At 41.0% G+C, this 24,472-nt stretch overlaps 1 protein-coding gene across 1 annotated transcript in view; it reads right to left on the bottom strand.

Annotated features, from left to right (window-relative positions):
- jmjd1cb (jumonji domain containing 1Cb) overlaps window positions 1-24,472 on the bottom strand; it is a gene marked incomplete in the record, with an annotated part of 181,357 nt that overhangs the window by 51,540 nt on the left and 105,345 nt on the right. The window contains 5 exon segments of the mRNA XM_036142383.1: window positions 15,902-16,023; window positions 19,257-19,298; window positions 19,832-19,972; window positions 22,055-22,179; window positions 22,603-22,708. Coding sequence (XP_035998276.1) covers window positions 15,902-16,023; window positions 19,257-19,298; window positions 19,832-19,972; window positions 22,055-22,179; window positions 22,603-22,708 — 536 coding nt within the window.

Below are 24,472 nucleotides of genomic sequence, written 5' to 3'. Positions count from 1 at the left end.
CAAAGTGATCTGATGACTGAAGCTCAACTGGATCAGGCAACAGGACCTGACCTAGGCCAACTGCTGAATGATTGAAAATATTCATTTTTTCAATCATTCACCAGTTGGCTTAGGTTCACAACTACTGATCATTTACCAAGAACTGCAAAAATGACTTGTAATGGTGGCAGTGTTCTCCATACAACTGATTCAGAATTATTAATAAAGCATCATCATAGAATGAAGTCTGATACTATAAATAATTATGCTTCAACATCTGTAACTAACAAAGCAAATGTTATGGGAAGGTCCTTATAAAAAAAAGCTATTATCCAAAAATAAATGTCCTATCTAGGAGCCAGAATGGTGAAAATGTCATTTACCGTCTGAAATAGTAGAACGACAGAAGACAGGGGAGTGTGCTGGCTCCTCTTCCTTTTTTACTACGGATAAACTCGGCATTCCCGACACTTCTGAAGGTTAGGTCCAATTTCTGAACATGAGTTCATCCTGCAGGAAGGACTCCCCTGTCTGTTTGAGCTTTTTCACTTTCCTCCAGTCTTTCAGCACGGAACGAGGGGATGCCATCTGAATAGAGCACACATTAAGTCATCAGTAGTACCCATGTTTGAATACATGACAGATACCGATTACATATAAATAAAACTTAATTTATATTGCAAATCCGTTCTGAGAAATGTTTTTGAGCAATTATGTTGCATGGCTATTTAAGGGTTTCTACATAAATTTCTTTAATACCTTCAGAGTTCTCAGTTGTTTAAGTTTAATTTTCAAATATAAAAAATAAACATTCATCAGGAGTTTATAGCAGATATTTCTGTTGGGGAAGGCTTTATATATATAAGTCTATAAAGTTGTCTGAGTTCAGACGGGAAGAAAGAAAGGAAGGACATAACGGATGAATGAAGAAAGGATTGAAAGGCAAGTAAGGAAGGCCAAAAAGTGTAATGTGAGAAAGGAAGGATGGACACAAGAAAGGAGAGTAGAACACAAAAAGGACAAGCACAGAAGAAAGGACAGCAGATCAAAAGTAACTAACTAAGTAACATTAAACCTCAAGTCTTTTGGTGTTAGCAAACAAACAATGAATATTACCTGCCTGCTTCATAGGCTTTGGTTGAATCTAAAGACCAGTTAACAGTTACATTAAAAAGTCACTTGGGGCGCGCATGTGGCGCAGCGGGTAGCGCGACCCATATACAGAGGCCTTAGCCCTCGACGCGGTCGACGCGGGTTCGAATCCGACCCGCGGTCCTTGGCCACATGTCTCTCCCCCTCTTCTACCCCCCTTCCTGTCAGCCTACTTTCGGAAAAAGCGAGCCACTAGAGCCGCAAAAAATCCCCCCCAAAAAAAAATCCCCCCTGCATCAATAATGACTGCATTTTCCAAATGATAGACAAGTTTATATCTAGTTTTAAATGAAGCAACATGTCCCATTACACAGTATGTAAACAGCTGTGGAATGATTTATCCCGGTCTCATTTATATTGTGACAAAACTGGAAATTTTAACAGGGAGCCTAGACTTGAGAGCCACTGGTCTCAGGTGAAGATCTGCTGGAGGATCGGTTATAGGTTTCGGACTACAAAATATACTTTTGGTCAAAACTAAGAAAATAATACAGCTTTATTTTATCTACTGATGTTTTGAACTTGAAGAACAATGTAATACAAACACAGTTGCAAACATTAACAATCCAGGACTTACTGCTGCTTGCAAGTTTAAGTTTCGTCTTCTCGCGCGCTGATCTAAAGATACCATTGGGCTTCAAATCCTCTTCCTCCTTCTCATGGTCTCCTTTCTTTTTGGCCATGTCATTCTGTTTTTTCTTGTAGGTTGGTTTAGACTGGCGCTTTGCTCTGCCCTCCATCTTGCTTTCACTAGCATCAGAATCGTCCCCGCCACTTTCTGAGCCTGAGTCGTATGGCCGCTTGTACCCCCGCCTTGAAAAATGAGCTGATTTCCTTTCCTCTCCACCTCCGCCCGCTGTTGCTGATCCAGAGTTCTTCCCCTCCAGGTTTCGTTCTCGCTCACCTCTGCCTCCGTTGTCCTTGTTCATGTCAACCTCAGTGGACGTGGAGGCTATGAGATTGACCGTACAGGGTTTGATCATATCTGACATGGCTGTAGTGTTGCATGTGCTGGTCGTGGTGGTGAGCAGCTTCTCTGCTTTAGTGCTAGAGGAGGCTGTTGTAGCAGTCTTGTCCTCCTCAGAGTGCCGAGTTAACCAGGCTTTCTTTAGCTTGTGGTAGTTACTGGGCTGTGCTGAGCTAAGTGAGGTCGCTCCAGATGACTGGCCATTAAGTATCGGACTGGACTTGCCTGGTGCTGTGCTCCCAGAAGCCGAGCCAGTGTTACTAATATCACCTGAGGAGGCAGAGCTAGAACAGGGTGGCGGGGTAAAGCTGTGATTGGGAGTTTTTTCAACTGGATCCAAAGCTGAGGAAGAGTTTCCAGTTAGTACTGATACAGGAGCAGCGGGGAGGTTGGCCTTGGACTGGGCTGCAGCTAAGGCAGCCTTGTGCTTTTTGAGATGTACAAAAGAGGGAGAATTAGGCTGATTAGAGACAGAAATGGAACCAGAAGTAAGGGTGATGCTTTGACCAAGTAGGGTTGTTCCTGTTGAATTAATCAGAGGTAAAGGCAGCCCTGGTGATGTGGAACATGAATCAACACCTTCACGGCTGGTTCTCTCAGTTCCCGAGAGGCCGGGCAGCCAGCCTCCACTGACAGTTTTAAGGGCTCCAAACTCATCCCAAGCTGAATATCCTGACTGTGGGTTTTTATTCTGCACATCAGCAGCTGATGGGAATACAACAGGGGACCTACACAGAGAGTTTGTAGTGCTGACACCTACAGGTCCCTGAGAGCTTTGAATGGAGGGCACTTTATACTGAACAGAAATGTCCACCATGTTGGAGTTGGGCTGAATAACTCTCCCACCTCCAGGTTCTTGAGCAGTCTCTCTCAGACGTGGACATTCTCCTGGAAGCTTCAAAGGGTACGACAGAGAAACCTCCTTATGCAGTGTAGCACCAGATTTGTTAGCACCAACAGGACTTTCATACTTAACGGATGTGGTTGGACGTACAATGACTGACGCCATCGCTGCCTGTGGCTTACCCCTCAACACCTCTTTTTCTCTACAGAACAGACTTCCTCTCTCTTGAATCCTTTCTCTCCCTCGCCACCCATCTGTCATAACATCCTCGCTGATGGTAGAGACTACTGAGGATACAGCAGCAGTGACTCCATGGAGTTTAACATCCCTGAGTTCTGGCACTAGGGTCGGGGGCTTCTGCTGCTCCACGGATGTTTTGGTGCCAGCTGTTGCTAAACTGACCGGCTGAATGGGTGTGAGGGTTGGGGGTGACAGACGTCCACCATAGGCGCCTTTCTCCCTGTCCTTTTCTCGTTCTGCATTCTCTTTACGTTCTAAGGAAAGCTGCGTGGGCGGATGGTAGACAGGAGCGCGGTACAGGGATGGCATTGCCCTGAGCTGGTGCTGCTGATGATGGTTGGAGACTGAGGATAAGGAGGATGATGTGGAGGAGGGGTTTGAGGTGGCGGGGCTGTGACGATCCTTTCTGTCCATGCTTGTGAGATGTTGATTATGAATAAGAGTAGCCTGCTGGCTGAGCTGCTCAGTAATTTTTCCTGCTAAACCTTCTCCTCCCTCTGGTTGGTGCTTAATGAGAGGAGGGGGCTTAGAGAGAGAAGCTTTCGAGCTGTAACTGCCCAAACTCTGAGTTCCCTGGCTTTGCACAGCTGCCCCAACACTGACACCCACAAGTGGAGCACCATGTGATACTTTGTCATAATAAGAAATGTGTTCCTTGGTGGGGTAGAGTCGAGGAGGTTCATTCACAACGCTGTTGGAAATTGTGGTGAAGTAGCTGCTTTTTTCTGGCTGGATGACATGGGGGTGTGTGTGGCTGGTCTTTGGACTTGAGGAAGCAAGACCTGGTATCCGGACAGAGAATGCTGGATCTTTGTTCCGCTCTCTGTCCCTGTCCAGCCCGGGATCAGTGGGGCGCTGTATCTTAGCAGTGAAAGGTGCGACCTCTATGCTCTCTTTCAGGATTTGACGATTCTCCTCTTTGTATTTAATGGTTCGGTCTGCTGCATGAAGTACTTCCTGGAATGAAAAATCCAAATAATGTAAGAAATTGTAAAATAGTATTAACATAATGTTATAACTGAACAGTACAGAACAAGTGTAATTAATTAAATTAAACATAGCTTTATATTCTAGCTTTTGGTTCTTCGTGCTGTATGCAGAAATGTCCTGCACTGATGTCAAAAACCATTCAGAGAGCACCAGAACATTTGATGGTTACATTTGCTGACCCACTTTGGCCAAGTTCGTCACATACCTTTGTATGAATTTATATGTCTGTAATTGACATGCAGTGAGAGAAAGCACAACATGCATCTGACATTTTCATTCTTGACTAAATGGTTTCTTTGGTTCTTTCTCCTGTTACAGTGACCTCTATGCTGCTTGAGTATTCTGTGGACTTTTAGACAGGGACATTTTAGATTATGAAGCAAGCATGTGTCTAGGGCTGCAACTAACGATTATTTTAATAATCGATTAATCTGTCGATTATTTTTACGATTAATCGAGGGATCGGACAAAAAATGCTTTATTTCCACTTCTTTATTCCAAAATAGAACATTTGGACTGAGAGCAAATAAGCACACAAAACAAGTTGCTACTTTGGTGTTGTGTTACAATAATATTAGGTAATAAATTATTTTGCTTCAAATAAAGAGGTTTATGTTGACTAGATTGTTAGTCATCATTTAATAGTCAATGTTGTCTATGTGAACAGTGATTTAACACAACAAAAGGGAAGCTGTAAAACTGGCATGTCAAATGCAGTTTGGTTGAACCTCACCCTTTTGTTTTCTAGACGCACTAGCATCTAGGAAAGAAATTGTCATAACAATGCAACCAGAGCAAAAACACCACTTCTGACAATCAAATAAACCACCAGCCCATTTCATAGACTGTTTCAGCACAAGCTGCATTTTATGTAAATGGTACATGCTACATTTGTCCTTGTACAAATTTTCTCCCAAGGATGTTTATTCTACAAGTTTTTCTCATTTTTACTTCAAAGCGTTGACAATAGTATTAGATATTTAATTGTATTTCTTCTAAGAGTTTTACATTTTTTGAAGGTGTCCTTTAGAGATTCTTATGTCTAATTTTTTCTGTCTTTTAAATTTAGGTCTGTCTCTTATCATTCTGAGTGTCTCACCAACATTTCCTTATGGTTACAGAACAACAATAGACTCTTGATTCTTGAAAGTTGGTTTAGAGCCCTGCTCCTCTCTCCCATACAGTACCTTCACTCAGACTTTGTCAGCAAATTTAAAACTTAAAGCTTAATCACCAATCTATGACCACCAGAATGAATTTGTATTCTGATTGAGATGGCTGGTTTATAATCTATAATCCGATCAGCATCCATCTAAACACTTGTTCCGATTAATTTACTGCGCATGCATGTAGAGCAGGGGGTTCCCAAACTTTTTTAGCCGCGCACCACCTTCCATGTCCCAGCCGGGTTGACGCACCCCCAAGATTAATATATCTATATATCTATATATATCTATATCTATCTATCTATCTATCTATCTATCTATCTATCTATCTATCTATCTATCTATCTATCTATCTATCTATATATATATAGCTGATGAAGTGTTGTGAGATGAAAGGCTCTGCAAAAACAAGTGAAGTCAGTCAATCAGCAGCGTCAGCAACAAGGTGACTTCTACCACCTTGTGGCCCAACTGAGGCTCAACTCTTATTTTGGGACACTTTCGAAAGTGAACTTTGACACAGGATGTTGTTATCCTGTATATTCCCTGCCAAACAGCAGTGCATACGTGTCTGCAATTAGAACTTTAATCTAATTTAGGCGTTGTGTAGCGAAACTACACGCGTCGTACACATGCTTATGCTTCTAGTGTAAATTAATTGACAGATTAAAATGAAAAGCTAACCAAAGCCTAGGACACGCGTATGTTGCTTTGCTGCACTTACACACTGCAACGCGTCTGGTGTATTTCCTGCTTTACAGTGTTAATTTGTGCTGCAACAAATAAAAACAGCGGTGAATGAAGAAGAAAATGGCAAAAGTGACTTGACAGTCCTGGAAGTCGGCTTATAACAAATCTCATCTTAAATCTTTAAACCAAGTGCACATTACCTCTATGGAGTCTTAGTGCAAACACTTCTGGGTAATTTGAAGCAGGTATACGCAGGAGAATTTTTTTTTAAATCACTGCTTTCCCTTTTTCGCCAGAGACTACTAAAGAATGAAACACCAAAAACTGAAAAGCATCAGTTTTGTGTAAGTTTTGGTATTTTGAGACCAAGCATTTTTATTATTCTTAGGTGACAGCTGACTGTAGTTTATAGGAGTTTTGGAGTTTTTAAGGGTGACATGCAATAAGCTGTTCTGTTGCTCCTGGATCACTAAGGACACATAATTACAGTCTAACAAAAATTTGATTAATTTGGTGGCTCACAAACATGGGTACTTGATCACTGAACCACATCTTGTTATGTTATGAGAAGAAATCCCCATTTTTGTTTTATTACACCATAGCTTGGAGATATGCTTTTACACTTGGACATTCCTAGATTTAATTCATCATTTCATAAGATAAGATTTCAACATTACGTTTATATACATGTTTATTTTTCAGTAAGTAATTCAAATGAGATTACTCCTGTTTCATGGCGTTGAAATAAATGCTGCTGCTGTACATCTCAACATTGAAGGTAGGGGTCACTGTCCAGCACAAGTTGGTGACTATACAGGGTGACAGACATTCCTCCTACATAAACATGTTGGTGTATCACCTTCTAATCTGTGTTAAAAGATTAAATAATGTAGGATTATGTTCTGTGGGATTTGGGGAAATATGAGAAGTTCTTATTAACTGGTTGGAAATTAATAACACAACTGACCCAAGAATCTATAAGTGACTCACAGACAGACTTCTGACATGCTGCATGTGGAAATCATTTTTATTATGCTAAAATATTTTTAGCATAATAAGGTCATTAAGATTAAACGTTAATAGAGGCATTGTATAAGTGACATTTTAATGGAAAATTTTTAAGTCAAACGCCTCAAGTCCAAAGTCTATTGTGATTTTATCAAGACGAGTCTTAAGCCATTAAATTTGTGACTCGAGTCAGACTTGATTCTAAGTCACATCTCTGTTGTTAAGAAAGCCATTAAGGATTATGGGGGTTTCCAAGCAGTCAGAGTGCAGGCATGTACCTGTGGATTTGTCATATGGGCTTTGCTGTGTGGATCCAGGTAAAGGCGATGCAGGTGGACATCTTTTCCTGTTGGGGTATGACTTCTGTCTGTCTGATCCTGTTTAATTTGAGCCAAAGTCAAACTCCTCATGGGATCCACAAAGCCCTTTTTCTCCACATCTCTGCATACAGACAAATTAAGTAAGTCAGTGCAAACATTTTTGCCTTAAACATCATCACAAGAAAACCAAGTACAACATGAAATAGGGAAATTTTTCTTGTAATGCCAAGGGCAGTGGAAAATCCTTCATTTACATCATTCAAAGACTATGAGATGAGCAGCACCTAATGATGCTACTTAAAATGCTAACTGCACATAAAACACTATTAATCATATAATAGTATTGTAACAATGTTAATACTTAATGTTAAACTAATGAGGGAACGTCAGCACCAGGTGTAACTTACTCTGCCTGCTTGGTACATCATTCAAAACTTAGTCTGTATTAAATCAATCTTTAACCTTGTTTTCTGACCTACAGCGTTCTCTGAAAGCTGCTGTGCTTGATCGGCCGCAAAAAGAGAGAATCTATGGAGTATTGTCAACCACAAGATGAGAGACACCAGAACCAATAATGCAGGTGAACTGATGGCTGCTATCAAAGTTGGGCTTCCTGAACACCTCAGCAGAACCACAGGCTGACTGCCTCCATGTAAAATGAGCCCCAACCAACACTGAGTGCATAGAAATAAACATACATTTTACAAGACATACAATTCATCAAATGCTTCACATTTCACATTATCTGTAATGACTCAACATGAGTTTCACTTTCTAAAAAAGTGCCAAACATATTTTACTCTTTAATGATGTTCTACTTTTTTTAGATCTACCTGAACATTTTGCTTTCCCCTTTTTAAATGTTAACAATTACTAAATAAGCAATGATGGTTAATGTTTACTTAATGCTCTTCTCTGAAAATACATAAAATATTAGGATCAGAGAACAAATAAATAGCTTCAACACCCAAGCAGTTAGAGTTAAGCAAGATATTTAAAGGGCCTAGATCGTGCAAAATCAACATTTTTGAGCTATTAACTATGTTATCATGCTACTCCTTCATCATAAACCTACCCAAAGCGGTATTTTTGCTTGATTCATGCATGTCTGAAACCTTGTGAATTCTGCTCTCTGAGAAACGAGTGGCCAACACCGGGTCTACGTAGAGCAATCATTACCAGGAAGTGCTTACATTGACTGCGCCGTCCCTGCCCAGTAAACAACATGCTCAACGAGCGGTGATTTGAGGCAAAGCATGATCATTCCAGCTCAAAGTTGAGATGAAGCGGCCCTAATCTGCACAGCAACTGCTCTTTTTTGAGACCATGCTACAGCGGCTCTAGGGCGACCCCACATGGGGAGAGATGGCGTCGGAGTGAAGGCAAGCGTTTTTCTTCCAGGTTGGAAAAATGGCACCAGAAAACTAATATTTCATAACAAATGAATACTCTGTAGTGCCAAAGGCAATATTTCATCATATATATGCCTATAGTTGACTTTGGAAGGCTTAACAAAGCATGACATAGAACCTTTAAGTTTAATTAAGAAATAAGACAAATCCATCTAGCTTTTAACACAAAACAGATACTAGACTCACTTGATCCCTTGTTTCACAGTTCAAACTTCCAGTCGTATTTTTTTGGAAAAAAGAAAGTTAAGGGCTTGTTGTCTTACTCTTTATGAACATCCATTGCCGCCTTTGACATTGATGGGTTTGTGTGTGCACTGATCTTAGCAGAGGGGCGATGAGCATCAGCGCTGGCTGGCCTGACTGGAATGTGGTTCAATAAACCGAGACCATCACTGGAACTACCAGGAGCCTGATGCAGCCATGGACTAGCAGTGTTCTGCACAAGACGCACAAAATGTAGACATGGAAAAAAGTACTTTAGCGCTACTGGTTAATTGTTAATGTGAGAACGAAGTTACAAAAAGTTAGAAACAGTTAAATATATAGAAAAGAAAAGCCATAGGTCCATACAGACTGTACAATTAAGTCCCACATGCACAGGATGAAAAGAAACTCTTGTTAATTTCACCACTTTCTTTACACCAGCAACAACTCTAATGGTACTTTAAGAACCACTGTGGAAAATTAGATTTTCACATTTAACTCAGAACCTTTGGCATCATATTGTATGATAAATTACATTATTATACAAGATTGAAAATTCAATAAAAATCAGAGGAATATCTGAAATCTTGGTTTCGGGTTGAGGAGGTCTCCATGTCCCAAACAGTGCTGGATAAAAACTAAAATATGTTGGGCTTGTTTAATCCTTTAGTCTAATCTAAATACAGAAAAGTCAAACTTAAGAAAACTTTATAAAATAAACAAAAATAATTTTACTTTAAGACAGATGTTTTACAAACAGAATCTAAGTGAAAAGATTTACAAACGTTATGTTGCAGCGTAGAGATGCTTAAAGAAAACAGAGCAAGAAACAGTATTAATCAGAGAAGAAACCAAGATGTCCATGCTAGCACAGGAGGAGCTGCTTTACTGGAAGAGTATGCAGATTATCATATGTAAGGGACACAGCAAACAGCCAAGAAGTAGGTGGTCTGCTCAGAAGAGACTAAAATCAAAGACTTGAGGACACACTATCCCTGCTGTGATGCATGCTAGCAGTATGAAACTGAGACAGGGAAGCTGCTCAGAGCTGAGATGTATGGAGCTAAATTCAGTCCAGTCCAGCAGCAGACTTGAGACTGGGACTGAAGAACAATGACCCTAGAAGGACATTAGGGAGAATGTGGTGGGACATGGTGGTTCTACAAAGTATTGGCTAAGCAAGCCTAAAAACAAAATGCACACCACCGTTTTCAGAGTCTTAAATGGCAGGAAAATGGTACATTATTTTCATTTATTTACATATAACAGTTGTGTGCTGCTTTGTGTGAGTTGATCTCATAAAACCCCAAGAAAATATTTGATACATCTATTACCATATAACATAGAAAGGATTCCTGGATCAGTGTGTGCTTCTGAGCTTTTTGTGTCTCTGCTCTGTCTTCTCTAACCTCCTCTCCACTGTAGCTTCATGCATGGTCAGTATGCAGGATTGCTGCAAAGCCATCGACAATGCAGACGACTGTCTACTGCGGCTCTATGTTCTTTCAGGAGTAAATGCTGGTGGTCAAGACTTGATGTAATCTATTGGATTTCCTTAGATAGGGATTTTTTTGACCAATTTGTATGATTTGATTGAATTTGACTTTGTAAAGTGCCTTGAGATGACATGTGTTGTAAATTGTTGTTATGTAAATAAAATGGAATTGAACAGAATCCATGCTGTAGACCCACAGACCTCTGAGGATTACACCTACCCTCCTTAGAGATGCCTCAGAATTCACAGTGATGGGACTCTCAGAGTGGACCCATTTAGCAGTTGGTGGTAGGTTGAGTCCTGGGGGGTATGGGGGTGGTGTCCCATTGTAAGGCCATATGATAGGGTATAAACCAAGACCTGCTGTCCCACCATGGCCCTGAAAACAGAGAGAAGGTTTTCACGGGATCTTTTTGCTAATACAGCATTATTACTACTTCTAGGATAAGGCAAAAAAGGAAGAGTTTAAAAGGTGCAAGGTGTCTGTATTATTGTAGTTACTATGTATCAAGACACACACCTGTAGGAACTGCTGCTGATGTGTGGTAGCTGGGTGAGGGAGGGCAAGGTGACTCAGACTGCCCGAGGAGTCCAGCCGAGGGTGCCCTCCAAAGAGAGACCCTGGAGGGGGATGCATAGCTGAGAGCATTCCATGGGGCAAAAGGTGTGGATGAGGTAGAGGCGAGGAGTGAGAAGGGGCGAGGAGGTGAGAGGCACCATGGGGATGGGATGGGGACGTTAGACAGGCGGAGTGAGGGGAGGGTGGGTGCAAGGTGTGCAGGTGGGGATGGAGATAGGCTGTCACATGGTTAGAGGAATTAGTTGGAGTGACAGAACTGTCTGTGTCAGAGCGAACTAGCGCTGGGTCCCTGTAAACTGTGAAAGTCTCGTTCTTGTCAATGATCAGCGGACTCTTGGTGCTGCTGCTTGTACTGACTCCACCCACCTCTGCCCGCAAGGGCACTGGTTTGAAACCAGAGCGTGGAGGTTCTGCTAAGTCTACTTTAATGGGCAAGCGAGCACTTGGAGACGGGGTGGAATCTGGGTACTTCAGGATTTTATGCTTGTTGACCTCAGGAGACGTATTTGCTTTAGGTTTGGAGATGTCCAGGAGTCCAGGATGGGGCTTGGCTTTCAGAAGGTCAGCTGGGTTTGTGTTAGAATACAGCTGGTTGTGAGAGCTGTTGGGGGGCTTCTGTTTCTGGGAGTCGAGCTGAACAGTAGTGGGTGTAGGGCTAGGGCTCACTTTGGATTTGGCCAAGTCAGGGGTGGTGGTGCCACTGCTCTTGTGAAGGGGTGTTTGCTGCTGTGGAGGTTTTCTGTAATCCTCAGATAAACATGGCGGAACTCCATGGTGGACAGATGTGTACTGCTGCAGCTGTTGTTTGTGTTGCTGCTCATGCAGCTGCTGCTGCTGCTGTTGATGGTGAAGCTGGAGATGAGAGAGAACAGTTTTCTCTTTGTCCACCATGGGTGAGTTTTCAGCTGTTGATGTGGCAGGCCTTAAAAAAAACACAGGACAAAAAGAAACTCTTTAACAAAAGAGGAAAAAACATGCAAGGATCAAACACACAGCCTGAACACTGTTTAATGTTGATGTTTAAACCATTATAAAGACAGCTGACATAAATCATTACTGCTGTCCTGTAACTGATCCTGGATAATCAACCTGATCCCTGATCTCAAAAAAAGATAACTGGGATGACATCTGGTGCATGGTCATGAAAACCAAGCTTTCTGTGCTATTTTTAGAATTACAAGAACCAACACATAAAAGTATTAAATGAAATTAAACCAGCAAAGGCATTTGAGAAGTAGATACGGTTTTTCTTAAAAACTCTTACTGTACATTCTGTCACAGCTTCCATTTTGATGGGAGAAATACATTTAGACAGCTTCCAAATAAAGCTAAATCAGTCAGTTGGCTCTGTTAGGTTTAATGAGATCAGGTGAAGCTCCATCGTCTTACTCAGAGGAATGTTCTGAGTTTTTGTGAGAGTGCATATATTATCTCTGTTCCAGTGTTTTTTTCCCTACTATTCAACAAGGGTGGCGCCCCGCCACACCAACAAAATCGCCTGCCCCCCAAGAGGTTCACGGCATGCAGTAAATTATTATACGTCTGTGCATGTTCATGGTTAATTTTATTAAAATTTGTCTTTTTAAATGGCGCCAGATCAGACCCTGAGCTATTTCTGTCTCTAGGCTCCCACTTAATAACGCTTACATGAGTCCAAGGACAGGTACGTGCAGAGCTCAATTTTACGAGCGTACGTGACGTCACTAAACTGCTCAGCGGGAAGAAGTCTCCAAGGCAGCTGTGCGGCATACCTGCACCACGGACTGACAGGTGTGTGGTGGGTGTCTGCTGTGGGAAATGTAAGAATTTGTCACAACAAATAGCCAATAAGAGTGCTCAGCTATGAAGTTTAAAATGTCTGCAGAGAGTATTCGCGGTGCCCAGTACAACAAAATGTGCAGCCACCTTTAATATTTCTCCTAAGCTAGTCATTGCTCCTCTACTTTCAGCTCAGAGTCACATTCCCGCCAGAAGAGAGAGCGCTCAGAGTCGCGACATAATTTACCTGCCTTGGTAAACATATCTGCATTTTGTAAACAAACAGCTGCTGAGGATGGCTGCACTGAAAACTCCCACAGAGTCGGGGTACTGAACGCCTCCTGGCCATGAAGACGTCGGTGGAGTCTGTTCTGATGGGGAGAAATGCTTTTAAATGTCCTGCTTGTTATCCCTGACAGAATTTGTATTGCTTGTGTCGTGAGTGCAGGATCCAACGGGATAAATGCGTCCTTTGTCATTTTTTTTTCTTTGTTACAACTGAAAAAGGACGCATGTGTTTATTTCACATTTTACCATCATTACCTTAATATACTGAGAAGTATGAGGATAATCACGTCTGTTTAAACTTGATTATTATAAGCAATAACGCTCAATGCAGCATGTTCTCATTCACAACAAGTAAACGGCTCGATGGTCATTTTCGGATGTCCTAAAGAATATAATTTGATTGTCGCAAATTGCCAAAAGTTTGTCTGTTGGAAACAAAAATCCACCTTCCTGAGTCCATCCCTGAAAACAGATGTCTGTTTTATTGTTGGAAAAAGCATTTGTGTTGCTAGATAGACCTCAGGAAGGGATCAGAAAAATAATCCAAATGTAATGATATTAATGGAAAGCTAAGTGGAAGAAAGTTGTTTACATTGCTGCATGACCTTAACATGTTCAGACAAAAACAACTACCATTACTCACCTCATGACCTCAGTTGGTGCAAACTCTGTCTTGCTGTTTAAACTTTTGGGCGAAGTAACACTGCTTCCTAAAATTCCTGGCGGCTTCAAGAGCGAGTCCAGCTCGGTTCTGCGGCATCCCTCTGAAGGGGAAGGGGACGTAGGTACCGGAGGTGAGGAAACAGGGGAAGGGTTGAGGGGGAGGTATGGAGAGTGGGCAACTGACTCGTCTTTCTGGGAGGCAAGCAGTGCTGACACTGCCTCTGAGCTCTCTTGGTGTACAGTGGCCTGAGCTTCATCTGTAATGTCTATCACGCTGCTGCCATGGAGCTGAGACAGTGGTGGTGTCTGGGATGGAGATGATGCTAAAAGACAAAACATTAAACAGGGTAAACAGGAGCTGACAGAAGCTGACAGCCCTTACACAGCAGCATACTGTAGCCTACCTTTTACAGTGTTCTTGCTGTTCTCCGTGGGGCCACTTTGTGCCATGTCAGCTATAAGAGATGTTTGCTGCAGTGGAGATTGAGTGATCTGAGTCACTGCCACTAGCTCCTCCTCTTCATTTGATAGAATTTGACCTGATTCCTTTACTGCACTTTTCTTAATGTCATCTGGTGCTTGAAGCTCCGCCCATGGAGATATGCACCTGATGAGAGATGAGGTATCGTTCATTTTGGGTCCCTTGAACACTGGCTTCTCGTCGTCCTCCATACTGGAAATGGCACTTTTTATTACATCACTGCTGCGAGTCTTTAGCTCATTTTCAGAGTTGGGCTCTGAGGAGGAAGAGGACGAAGAAGAAGATGACGAGGACGATGAAGAGGAGGAGCAGCATGATGAGTGGGTGGTCCTCTTGTGGGGGTTTTCTGAGTCACTGCTCTCTGACAGATCTGACGTCATGTCAGCCTTCGGCCTCTTCAGACCAGCTTTCTTCTCATCTTCCTCACCTTTCCTGCGTTTGCTTGCCGTCTGCTTGATCTTGGCCTTGGATTCTGGATAAATGAAAACACCAGCTTTTAGTTTTATCATGTTACACAAAGATAAATGTACTGAGCTCAAAACATCATCTGGAGAGGAAAATTTGACTTTCCAGAAGCAAGCAGAGGTGAGGGCTGTTTAGCGTTGAATTCTGAAAACATTGACGAGTGGACAAGGAAACTAGAACATAAGGAGACAAAAGCCCCCCATAAAAGAAAAAAACAAAACAACTGTTGATTTGCTTGACTAAAAGTATTTTAGACGAGACGTTATCTGTGATGTGCAGAGCAGAAAAGACAATTATTTACACATTCAAACGTGAACACAATGATCACACACCACTATGTAGTAGCGCTGAGCTGGCTTGTCAAGTTAAAGGCTTAATTATGTATATCTTTCAATTTTTCGTGTATTTAGGACCTATCTAAGATTTTGAAGGCCAGTCAGTAGACTGGTTGTGGAAGAAACAAACAAATATGACACAGCCAAATGTTCCCAGCTTCGGGGCAATGAAGCAGGAGGTATACAACCAAGCTGTACACATGGCAGAGTGATGGCCTTCTGCTGAAAGGTTAGCAGTGAGGAGGACTAGAGCCTGGATCCTACAAGGACTGGTTTTATGTGACAGATCAGGAGAGGTAAAAAGCATGTCAATGCTGTGGTCTGGACACATGGGGGGGTGTATGAGCCACAAAACTGAGAAGACTGAAGTGACTGAGCAGCTGACTGCCTGGGTGACCTAGATTGCTGTGTTGACATTCGTAGTAACTTTGATACTTATGTGTGATAAAATTAGCATTTTGCTGTTGTTTTTGTTTTGTAAAAACAGGTTTATTGGTGTTCTGGATAATCTGTTGGGGAAAGAAAACACACTTAAAATATTCCAGTGGATTTATGAAGAAAACATATAGTCTAGATGTTTAAAAAGGTTAATCTTTTCTGGAGCAAAATAAATATATATTGTATATATAATCTATATTGCAATCTATAAATATATAATCTATATTGCAACTCTCCTGCCTTTAAATGTAAATTCATCTAATTTCAGACTTGTGTGAGTGATTGTTCTCACCTCGCCCAGTGGTTTCTTCTTTCCTGTCCTTGTCCTCCTCTGGAACACTGCTATCTGATCCTTTCCTCCTGGAAGAGCGAGCGTTGCGCTGCTCTCTTTGTTCACGGCCATTACCGCCTGGTGAGTGGTAAGACTGGCTAACTGCCTGTTGGATTTGATGCTGAGAGGCCTGAGGTCCCTGTGAGCTTTTAGGATTGAGTCCTGATGACATCATAATGGGACGGGGGCTGTTGGCCTGGGCTCGTGTGTAATGACTCTGTTCAAATAAATGAAGTTAGACATGCACATGAGCAAACATCAAAATTAGAGAATAAACTCAAACTACCTTCATAATTAGTTTAAAGGTTGTAGTTTGTATTTGTACTGACCACAGCTGGACTCTGGGTTCTATCATTAAGCCAAATGTTAAAAGCATATAAAAGATCCTTCAAGCGATGGTTTGTGACCATTACTTGAAGAAGACAACCGTACCCTGCTAGAGTATCAGCAGATGACAGAAGAAAAATGTCACAGTTCACATCCGGTACTGTACAACTTCAACATTTTAGATCAAAACAAACATGAGGGTTCTAATCATCAGTGGTTGAAACCTCCCAAAGGGAACAGTGGAACAATTAAAACCCCATATGAAGAAAGTCAGTCAGGTATAATTAACTGATAATTCCAGAGTTTTTTTTAAATGTCTCATAATAAGACAATGCCTATTTTCTTTGTAGTAAATACATATTTAAATATAAAGAATATGTTGCTTTATTTTAAACTGTAAATGACAATGAAGGTTCATTTCAGAGATTGTAACACTTTTTTTAAGTGGGGTTATGTGAACGGCACATTACCGTATTTTTCGGACTATAAGGTGCACCAGATTTTAAGGCGCACAGTGAATTTACCTGTCTATATGCATCTTTGTCCACATATAAGGCGCACCGAATTATAAGGCGCTTTACATAGTCTTCCCAAGTGTGTAATATCACTCCGCCCCTCCGGTAGGGTGACCAGATGTCCCCGATTTCAGGGGACAGACCCCATTTTGGATGACCTGTCCCCAGCCAAAATTTCCCCAATTTCAGTGTATCATGATGGAGTAAAAAAAGGTTAGCGCAACAAGAGGTATTTACCCAGTCCTGCCGCTGTTCCAACGTAGTAGAGCTTTGCCAAACGCACCTTCCCTGCCCCGTCGACGTTGCAGTTCAGACAAAACAAACCAACCCCCAGGCAGAGAGTCTGTACTTAACAAAATCAGAGACGTCCCCAGTTTACATTAGAGAAATAAAATCTGGTCACCTTAAGGAGGAAATACACTGGCCGCGTAACGTAAGCAGCGCGGGTTACGGGCGTGTTTTTAAAAGCGCAAATTTACACCAGACGCTGCAAAGTATGCAGCTACATGATTCTGCGGAGAGAAGAACTTTTGTCATGGCTAAGTGATTAAAGAAAGACAAATTACCAGTAATATATGGGTAAGGTATTAAATTACCAGTAACATATCCTATGTTTTGATCTAAAAGTCTGTGTCTTGACCAAATCTGATTAGAAATCGCATATTTTAGTTTGTTAGCTTGTCACAACTACATCATCCATGGCGCTTTACTTTTCACGACTCTTATTTTAGGATACTTCTGGAAATTAACTTTGACACAAGATGTTTTCCCGTTTATTCCCTGCCAAACAGGAATGTATACACATCTGAAATTAGAACTTCAATTTAATTTAGGCATCGCGTAGCGTAAATACACGCGTATTATGCTTGTAGTGTACACTTATTGATTGATTAAAATGAAAAGCTGACCTAAGCATAGGACCTGCTTATGCTGCGCTTACGCACCGCAACACGTCCGGTGTGTTTCCTCCTTAACACCGCTCTCTTCTGAGAGGTAGACCTATCCGTCTCTGTCGGGAGACAGATGGAGGACACTGCCCTGTTTCTAACATAAGGCCAAAATAAACTTATGTTTTATATTGAATTAACTTAATTGGTTTATTGTCGCTAGCGCGTATTCCAGGCGCAGACTGCCTTACATGAATGCACTTCTAGTTTGGACATTACAGTCAGGCAGTCTTGTAGACAGGACCATTGAGCGGAGCAGCTTTGTTGCGAACCAAAGTCATACTTACATATTTTAACAGATTTTTGAGTGCATTGTAACACATAAAATCAATCATTAAGCACAACGGTAATCATATATAAGGTGCACCGGATTATAAGGCGCACCATCATTTTTTGAGAAAATTTAAGGATTTTAAGTGTGCCTTATAGTCCGAAAAATAAGGTATTAGATGGAATTCATTACATGCTGCTGCTGACAACGTAGCTAACATGATAACAACATGCAACATGCTGTACAGAGAGCACTGTTAACTGATGTAAAAGTAGGGCATGTAAAACTCCACAATAAAGCAGCTTGCGCTACAGTAACCTTTTTGTGCTCGGATTTTATTTTATTTTTGTTTTCAGTGTTTTCAGTCTTGTCTCATAAAATAATCCCATTATAACGTTTTAGCAAGTACTGTCTATTATCAACAGCAGGTAGGAAACTAAATATTGTTGAGAATTTAAAGAAAAGCACTCTGCCTAAAGCCTCATGCTGAGTCATGTTTCAGACAGACTTGCAGCACTTATACCAGCTGCACTGAGATCATCTAAGAGTTAAAATGCTGAAAACACACCTGGTACATCTGATGAGGGAGCAACACTAGAGTCATACAATACAGGAATTAAACATTGTAGGTGAATACCAAGACTGAATTAGAGGTTTTAAAATATTTTATGGTAGTCCGGCAACGAACTGTTAAAAAACTATTTGATCTGAATTGTGAACCCCTTTCAGATCATACTTTCGTTCTGTGATCTAAATGTGGTCTCTACACCTTTTAATCAACGAAAGGTCCTCACACACAGTGGGGAGTTCAAGTGAACCAACACAACAGACCTGTTTCACCCAAGGAGGTTGTCAAAAACCTGTAACAACTACAAAGTGTTGGGGGTGTTACGGGATTGTAGAACAACTGGGGCGCAGTAATATGAAACAAAGTGAAAAGACGAGAAAACTGGAACCTGTGGTTCTGTGGAGAACAGGGCCACTGTATGATCCTTCAGTGTACTTCAGATCTAAGAAATAAGCTGATCAGCAGAATCTGGTGCAGGTAACAACAGGTTATTACAAAGAAAAATATGGTGCGCAGTCTGCCTTGTATTAAAAGCACTACACCTCAGCTGGATGTAGGGGGAATGCCCTTCGGTTCCACAGTCTCAGCTGCCTGCCCTAAAAGAACTCAGGATACGTGACTTTCACTGATCAACTTGTAATGCGTGAAAGGACAAAGTGGTCCACAATAGTGTGTTCATGGTTGTGTCTTTGTTGTGGAACGATGATCTGAAAGGGGCTTAAGCTACACTTAGCTTCAACTTCTGCTTTTAGAATGTGTTCTGGAAAGTGTAGGTAAGAGGGTTTTGGAAGCTGGTAGAGAGGTGGGGGTCTTTAAGGGTACCTGAGAGTTGCCAGTGGTCCCGACGGGTCTCCCTCCTGCCATCTTTAATGTATCAAAAATAATAAAAACAAAAAGAAAATCAAAATGAAACAAAATGAAATGAATGTGGGACAAGGACAGATTTTGTTAATGACTGAGAGACCAGAAGTAACCGACTGAAATCTGCATGTTTGTTTTATGAGGTATCTTCTGACAATAAAAAAATAAAGAGCAAACACAAAAGAAAATAATATAAAAGGAAATGATAGATTTCATGCATTAAGCTGACACATTAATGACATGAAAAGAACTAACGTCTAAGCAGAGCAACAGAGAATGTTGTTGTGAGTGGTGACTGAGCACCACGCATAAAACACCCAAACTTTTCTCAACCATGACTACGTGTAGATGACTAAGTTTTAAAAGAACTTAATGTGACCCACTTGTTTTTCTTTTTTAAATCTTTTGTTAGCTGTCAGCTATGTGAGATAGAAAAAAAAACTATTCCATTCCCAGAAAGCTTGATCTATAATGTCTAAAAATCTATCATGAACAATGTAGAGGTATTAAAAATACAGGAGCTTCCATATACTCACATGGGCCGAGTTGTTCTGGCTAGATCGTGACCTTCGTCTAGAGGTGATGCCGATGTTTTCTCCTTTTAGCAATGAGTGGACTACATCATCCAGAAAGGTCATCTGCACCATAGATGGGTCCACATTCTGAGGCTCTAGAACCTGCACACACAGCAGTCTTGTTTTACACTGTTCACAGTTAATCAAGGGATTGTTCCTGGCCATAAAAAGTCCTTATACCATCATTTTTTGGTGCCTAAAAATCTAAATGGTACTTATGTAAATAAAGCACATTCTAGGCTTTTAACTTTTTAGAGAGCCTGTTATAGGCTAGGGCTGTTACAGCCAAGCAGACAAAGTGGGTAACATTCATGACAGTGAACAAACAGAGGCTTTCAGCTGCAAGAAAACAAGATTTACGGGCAAGAAAATGCACAATTTTATTAGCTTTTTAAGAGCACTCTGTCACCACAAAACCTCTATTGTATACATATAACATAAATCATATATATATATATATATATATATATATATATATATATATATATATATATATATATATATATATATATATGTTAAGTACTGTCGTGAAATTTCCTCGCTCCTAAATACTACACAGTGAACTGTCAGCGGTATTATAACAAAGTGGAAGCCCTGGGAACAACAGCAACTCAGCTACAAAGTGGTAGGCCACGACAACAATGGTCTAAATCGTTGACCATGACCTTCCAATTCAGTTAGAGAAATAGATCTGATTTCTTTATATTACATTGCGCTTACGCAACTCAACAAGTCTGCTGCGTTTCCTCCTTAACACCGCTCTCTCCTGAGAGGGAGAGCTATCTGTGTTTATATTACAAATTCTCACCATTTTAACAACTGCTCAGCTCTTTTCATACTCTGTTTTTGACCCGTTTCCTATTTTGATTCTCAAGGGCTGTGACGATTCATCTAATGATTCGAGGACCTCGATTCATAAAATTAATAGAAGCAAAATCATCTGCCTCGAAGCTTCGTTAAATGACGTTGATCTATTCTGCGCACTCTGTTCCAACATGGTGGCTACACTAATGATAGCCTTCCTCGCTGATATATGCAGTTATATGTTATGGATGGAGAAAGCAACTGACAAAAAGCAGGGACCTAAAGTTTTAAAGGTGTAGGGACACTTTAAAAAGCGAAGAAAACTGTGCAGCGAGTTGAATACAACTCGCTGCACAGGCAAGGCAAGGCAAGGCAAGGCAAGGCAAGGCAAGGCAAGGCAAGGCAAGGCATAAGAAGGTTTGACTTAAATATTACATCCTTCTGTAAATCGAATTATGTTTTTTTTTTTTTTTTGAGCATTTCATATTTATGTCAACATACCTTATTATCTATTAATATGTGCTCAGTATTTTCCCCTTTCTGATAAGTCTTTCTCTTCTGCTGTAAAGCTTAACTTTAAATGTAGCTTTTTCAAATGTATTAATGTTGTGTTTAAAGGTCTGGTGTCGTCTGTCTATTTTTTCCACGGTGACACCCCAGTTTCCCCACTGAGGGGTAATAAAGGTAAATGATAAATGGATTAAACTTATAGAGCACTTTTCCAGTCATACTGACCACTAGAAGCACTGTACATTAGGGCGACATTCACCCACTTGCACTCACTAACGTGCACACATTTATACCCCGATACGCAGATTGGTAGGGCAACTTGGGGGAAGCTGGAATCAAAACCACAACCGTCCAATTGGTAGATGACTACTCAACCCATCAAGCTACAGATGCCTCTCTCTTCTATTCTATTAAATAAAAGTAAGAATGGTTTCTTACTTATAAAGTGTTTATCATGTCTGATTTTAAATCAGCCGTTTACCTTTTTGACAAATACACATTTTTTCATGTATTTCTACAACTCATAATTTTAAGTTATTAAGTAAATAATCTGCAGAATGTGGCAACTTTTGTATCCGATGACTTAATCATCAGAATAATCAATAAAAATATCTATTAGTAAAATAATAGCTTGTGACAGCCCTATTTCAGACATAGAAATAAATACCATGATCTACCACACTGAAAACCCTTTAACTATAAAACATGTAAAAACTATGTGACATGGAATTTAAACACTGAACTCCATTAACCTGATCTCTGAATCTATAAACACAGTGACACAGTAAATTCACGAGTTGACTTAATTCAACAGTACATGTCAAATGACTTGTTTAACAGTAGCAGATTTCCTTTTCACTAATCATGTACCTGGTCATTCATAACAACCATGTTTCTACTGAAGAGGTCGTGGTGTGTAATGATTCCAGTGAACCACTGGGTGGCTGAGTCTTGTCTGTACACACGTACACGGTAGCCATTCAGTGAGTAAGGTCCTGCACAGAAAAGAACATTATTATTAGGTTATACTGTTTGAAGATGATAGTTAGGAGTAAGGCTGAGCAATATATCGAGATTTTAAAAATATCGAGATTTTTTTTTAAATGTATATAAAATGAGACTATCGTTTATATTGAGATGGTCTATGTTGCATTATAATTATATTTTTGAGTGTTCTAGTAGGTTATTTTTTTAGCTGTTAAAAATGTGTCCATGAGCCATTTGGGATAAAGCTTTGATTCATGGATGCCTTTTTATAATTACTTTATGAAAAGAAAAACATATCGAGATAAATATCGTATATCGGCATTCAGCCTCAAAATATTGAGATATTATTTTTGGTCCATACTGCCAAGCCCTAGTTAGGAGCTATGAATCCTGGACAGTCTATTAGGAAACAACACCTAATTAATGCTTACCTTGCATAAAGATTTCCTGCACCTTCTGGTTTTTAAGCCAGCTCTTCACTTCTTCATGGAGTTGAGGGTTGTCTCTTAACACTGGGTTCTGATTGTCCACCTCATCCTGAAAGACATATATTGGACTTCAAATGATCAGCAGCCAACTGACTGGTTAAAGCGTTCCATATTAGTGAAATGTTCCACCACACAGAGTAACACATTAAAACATACATTTATATTAAAAGTTTATTAGTCAGCTAATTTAAAACAGTGAGAGTCAAAGTGAACGACCACTTGTAGAGTGCAGAGAAGTGCAACCTCTCTGCTGCAGCTAAACATGCAGAGATGGTTTTCCGAGGGGAGGAATGTCAAATCTTTGCAGTTTTAGCGAGGATCATCTATGTAGTATAAACCAACATTATGAATTTAAATGTCTTTTTTCTGTCTAAACATGAGCTCTGTTGCATACATTACCTTAATGTCCACTTTAGAAAGACTAAATGCATTTATTATCAAATCAAGATAAAGGTTCTTCCGCATTTTTAATATAGAAATTCCATAATTTTCCAGACATCCTTTTCTAGTTCTCAGTATTTTGCAATCCTTTTTAAAATATGAAATGGCAAAGTTCAGTTGGTCACGAGCTTTGGGTCGTGACCGAAAGAACGAGATCCCGGATACAAGCGGCTGAAATGAGTTTTCTCCGTAGTGTGTCTGGGCTCTCCCTTAGAGATAGGGTGAGGAGCTCAGTCATCCGGGGAGGACTCAGAGTAGAGCCGCTGCTCCTCCACGTCGAGAGGAGCCAGTTGAGGTGGCTCGGGCATCTGGTCAGGATGCCTCCTGGACGCCTCCCTGGTGAGGTGTTCCGGGCACGTCCCACCGAGAGGAGGCCCAGAGGAAGACCCAGGACACGCTGGAGGGACTATGTCTCCCGGCTGGCCTGGGAACGCCTTGAGGTTCCTCCTGAGGAGCTGGCCCAAGTGGCTGGGGAGAGGGACGTCTGGGCCTCCCTACTGAAGCTGCTACCCCCGCGACCCAACCCCGGATAAGCGGAAGAAGACGGACGGACGGACGGGCAAAGTTCAATATGAATGTATAGCAGATATTTCTGCAGAAAGCAGGATTTAGGACAGGTGTAGAGGGATATAATAGGAACACCAACACCATCAACAACCACCACACTGTTTTTTACCTCTCTTTGTCATATCAGGGTTTTTTTTTATCCCTTGCATGATTTTAGAGCACAAATATATTTTTACCTTGTCCATTTTTGGAACTAACTTTGATTTTGAAAAAACCTCAAGACTTTAAGAGCCGCTTAAAGTCGGTATAAAACTACTTTCCCACTGTCTAAAAACCCATGTCTGATCTTCAGCTGGCCACCTGCCACCACTGCGTGAGTGCGCATTGCAATGAAGAGTCGTGTCACTCACCAATTACTACGCGTACAGCATCTAACGTAGCAGGAAATAATGTTCAAACAGTGGTCAGTTTTTTTCTCCTCCTCCTCCCCGCAACAAGAAGCTCTTTTCTCGCAATGACACGTTCATTAAGTTTCGTTAGCACAAAGATTTTCCTTCCACTTAACCTTCCATTATTATCTCAGAATACTGCTGTATGAGCAGCCAGCATCTTTCTCTCTCCATCTTTCCCTTATTTATCCATCTTTCGGTCTACTTTTGTTTCTGTCTCTGTCATGTCTTTATACAGGGTTATATTATGAAGGCGGTGTTTCCCATAGGTTGAGAATTTAATGGTGGTGGACAGCGTAGAGCGGGCAGTGTAGAGTGGTGCCAGTCTCGAAATCACAGACATCCTCATACTGGAAATCTCACATATCAGGTGATACTTATTTACACTTAATAATGTGTAATCAGAATTTTACCTC

This window comes from Fundulus heteroclitus, chromosome 10, assembly GCF_011125445.2.
Source record: "Fundulus heteroclitus isolate FHET01 chromosome 10, MU-UCD_Fhet_4.1, whole genome shotgun sequence".
NCBI lineage: Eukaryota > Metazoa > Chordata > Actinopteri > Cyprinodontiformes > Fundulidae > Fundulus > Fundulus heteroclitus.
Note: the sequence above shows the minus strand (reverse complement) of the source record. Positions and strands in the feature narration are given on the sequence as shown.